The following is a 4,252-nucleotide window of genomic DNA, read 5'->3' as shown; positions in this document are numbered from 1 at the left end:
ACACAAGTGAGGTGAGTCATAACATTAGGATGTAGGATGAAAGAAAGGGACAGAAAGGTGGTAGAACAGAATAGAAGTAGATGGAAGGATGCCTGAACGAGGATCACGCAGAGTAAAGAAGATATCAGTCTATTTCCTAAGTAGCTGGTATATAAGTAGCCAGTGCAAAGGAAGTTTAAATACAGGACGCAGGTAGTTCAGAAGAAAGAGCCCTGGCTGGGGTAGTTTAGGATATTTGGGATACAACCTCTTTTCTGCTGTTAAATAACTGTTTAACCTAGATCTTTACATTTTACTTCTCTGGCCCTCAGTTGTTTTTCGTTTTTTTTTATTTGTAACATGAGCAGATTGGTCTAGATACTACCAACTAACATTTATTGAATATTTACTATGAGTTGGTAACTTTGTTGTGGGCATTTGAACTCACAAAACAAACAAACAGACAAACAAACAAAACAAACAAAAAACACCTTTTTGGCTTTTGCTATTATTATTGCAGTTTCATAGATGAAAATGTGAAGTATTTACCCAAGATCATAAAGTGGCAGGGCCATGGTGCAAACCTGGGCAGTCTGACCCCAAATCCTGCATCCTTCCTAACCTCACTATGCTGCTCCAATAAAAGATTCCAGAGCAAACTGACAGAGAAGTAAATGCAGTGACCAAAGTCGTTTAGAGCTACTCAGGGAAGCCTCTCAGGAGAGAAATAGTAAGTTGGGGTTTTATAGTAGAGATAAATATTAAATTTAAATATTCATTGTTAATAAAGAATAGAAGGAAAGGAAGTATAATATTATGTGTACAGGCAGAGGGACAGAAGTTAATTACATGTGATGACTGCAGAACAGCCAGCTTGTCTTCAGCTAAGAGGCAGAGGTAAGATCTAATTGCTCAAGACTAAAACACCTAAGGTGGTGATTATGACAAAGTGAATTCCAGAAACAATGTGATAAAGAATAATTGAAAGAAATAAGAATGCTGGTCAGGAGGAAAATAAAACCCATAAAGGGTTATGATCATTACAATCCAATAACTAAAGGGCTGTCCTTTACAAATAGAAATTAAACTTCTGGTTAGTATCTGCACTTGACAAATCAAGAACAATGGGTGGCTGTTTCAAGGAGGCCTAGTTCATCTCAGAATAAGGAGCTTGTACTATAGGCTATTGTTATAAAGAGATTCACAGAATCGAGGGCAGGTTGAGTTAGAAGATTATTAATCTTTTCTCCAACATGACGGGTGTCTGATTGTCTAAAGGTTGGCATGAAGGTTTATCATTATTTGATTTCTGAATCAAACTACAGATCTTCCCACAGAAAATGGTAATAGATGTTCTGGGAAAATTATGGAGGCAACAGAGATTGAAGTAGAGTTCAGAAGTGCAGAGGTCTCAGTCTAAGACTCATAATGCTTTGAGGGTAATTTTTTTTAGCATCCGTGGATGATTTTTTATTATTGTCTGTATTTAAGGTTTACAACATGATGTTTTGATATACATACGCAAGGCGGAATGATTAATGCAGTCAAGAAAATTAAAAATTAATATCCATCACTTCACATAGTTACCTTTGTGCATGTGTGCTAAAAGCACATACAACCTAGTCTCTTAGCAAATTTGAGGGTAATTTGAGCTTTAATTAATTTCAGCAGATTCTTATGCACTCATGACAAGAAAAACCCCATCCCAAATTGTTCACAATTGATCAGGGGTCAACAGGATCTGAACACTTGTAAATAAATAAAAATATTTCATTACATCTGAAACACAATATTTGAGCCAGGTATCTATGGTAGAAAATAGATCCCTTTTCATTTGTTTTTGTTTTTCTCTGAATCATATTTTTATAAGATGGCTGTGAAGATAAGTGATTCCTAAGGACAGTCATTCTCTCATGGGTTGAGAAAATGGTTGGATCTTTTTGAGCTACAGTTCTTCTTTCCATAAAATGGCGTGATTAGATGAGATGAGCTCTAAATCGCTTCTTGATTTAACGAAGTATGAACCTTTTATGCACCTATGAGTACAAAGAACAGATTACAAGCATAAGATAATTTTCTTTAGCTATCTTTGAATTGGGGTATTCTTTGTGTCACTCCTTATGTCTCCTGATCTTACCCCATCCCCTCTGTGCTTAACGTGTTTGTTACTTTTTTTTTTTAATACCAGTATAATTAGCTTTGTAAAGAAATATAAATCTGTTGGGGGTCATTACACTTTTGTCAAATTCTTTCTGTTCTGAATTACAGGTTGTCTGAATCTGATTCCCACCAACCAATGAAGAGACAGAACCAGAGCACAGTTGCTGAGTTCATCCTCATAGGCTTCTCAAATCTGGGGGATCTGCAGATCCTTCTCTTCTTTATCTTCCTATTAATCTATCTGACCACTCTGATGGCCAATGCCACAATCATGACTGTAATTCACCTGGACAGGGCGTTGCACACTCCTATGTACTTTTTCCTCTTTGTCCTTTCCTGCTCTGAAACATGCTATACTTTGGTCATTGTACCCAAAATGCTAACCAACCTGCTCTCCAAAATTCCAACCATTTCTTTCTCTGGGTGTGCTGCCCAGCTCTATTTCTTTGTGGGCTTGGCTTGTACCAACTGTTTTCTCATTGCCGTGATGGGCTATGACCGCTATGTTGCCATCTGCAACCCTCTCAACTACACACTCATTGTCAGCCGAGCCACCTGCATGCGGTTGGTTCTAGCCTCCAGCTTTTGTGGTTTCCTGACCTCTGTGGTTGTGAACATCCTGGTGTTCACTGTGCCTTTCTGTGCCTCCAACAGGATCAACCACTTTTTCTGTGACATTTCCCCTGTTATAAAACTAGGCTGCACAGACACCAACCTGAAAGAGATGGTTATCTTCTTCCTCAGCATCCTGGTATTGCTGGTTCCCCTTGTGTTGATCTTCATCTCCTATGTCTTCATTGTTTCCACCATCCTCAAGATCTCTTCAGCAGAGGGACAGCGTAAAGCTTTTGCCACCTGTGCCTCCCACCTTACGGTGGTCATTGTGCACTATGGCTGTGCTTCCTTTATCTACTTGAGACCCACATCCCTGTACTCCTCAGATAAGGACCGGCTTGTAGCAGTGACCTATACTGTGATCACCCCACTACTCAACCCCCTTGTGTACACACTGAGAAATAAAGAAGTGAAGCTGGCTCTGAGAAAGGTTCTCAGTAGATACTCATTTCCAAAAACTGTATGAGTGAGTTGATATGTCAGGAAATTTATATTCATGAAAGTGTCCTGGATAGACTTTAATTCTGTAAATAATCTGTCTTTTTTCTAAGACTCTCTAAAAAGTAAATAAATAAAGACTTTGGATAAACCTGATTCTTTTTATTAGAAGTCTCTTCTTTATGTTTAGCTCATATCCAGTGTAGAAGTCATACCAAATGGTTTCCAGAAAGTCCGTGAACATGGAAACTTCTAAGGACTTAAGACATGCTATTTTCATGCATTGAAATTGTTGGTTTTCCCATATCAACACTACAAATGCTGCATTATAACTGAGGATATCAAAACTGGTGATACCCCTTCTAAGCTGATGGAAACAGTGAAAATGTCATTTAAATCTGAATACTTCTAAATATTTGTGTATTTGTATGTAAGTGTAAATATATATAGAGAGAAAATAAATAGATATAGATATAGATATAAATATAGATATTTATAAATATATAGATGGGGATTAAAAATAAATATTTTCAATTTCAAGTTCAAGGAATTGTTTAGGTCTTTCTTTTTCTTTTTTCTTCCTTTCTTAGCACCCAGTTATAAGAGAGAACATGTGCTATTTCTCTTTCCTGATCTGGCTTATTTCACTTAAAATAAATTTCTCCAGACTCATCCATGTTGTTGCAAATGCAGAATTGCATTATTTTTGTATGGCTAAGTAGTATTCCATTTTGTATATATACCACGTTTTCCTTATCTAGTCATCTGTTGATGGACATTTAGGTCGATTCCATATTTTGGCTATTGTAAATACAGTTGCAATGAACACAGGAGTGCAGGAATCCCTTTGACATCATGATCCCCATCAGAATAGTAGAGATGGAGGTGAGGTGGGGGGTAGGGAGGGATAGGTTGGGTAAAGGATATAAAGAAAAATCATTGTAATAATAATATGCTTATAATGAATAATATTTAAAAATAAATAAATAAATCCTAAAAAATAAATTTAAAAACAAATAAATAAATAGTTGCAGTAAGTTATTTTTAGACAAAAAGAAAA

At 36.7% G+C, this 4,252-nt stretch overlaps 1 protein-coding gene across 1 annotated transcript; it reads left to right on the top strand.

Moving 5' to 3' along the window:
• The first annotated feature begins 2,275 nt into the window (after positions 1-2,275).
• LOC103610324 (olfactory receptor 10T2-like) lies at positions 2,276-3,220 on the top strand. Its single transcript, XM_008594512.1, has one exon. The coding sequence runs from the start codon at positions 2,276-2,278 to the stop codon at positions 3,218-3,220; it is 945 nt and encodes a 314-aa protein (XP_008592734.1).
• The last annotated feature ends 1,032 nt before the right edge of the window (positions 3,221-4,252 follow it).

Source organism: Galeopterus variegatus, unplaced genomic scaffold, assembly GCF_000696425.1.
Source record: "Galeopterus variegatus unplaced genomic scaffold, G_variegatus-3.0.2 Scaffold10940, whole genome shotgun sequence".
Lineage (NCBI taxonomy): Eukaryota > Metazoa > Chordata > Mammalia > Dermoptera > Cynocephalidae > Galeopterus > Galeopterus variegatus.
Note: the sequence above shows the minus strand (reverse complement) of the source record. Positions and strands in the feature narration are given on the sequence as shown.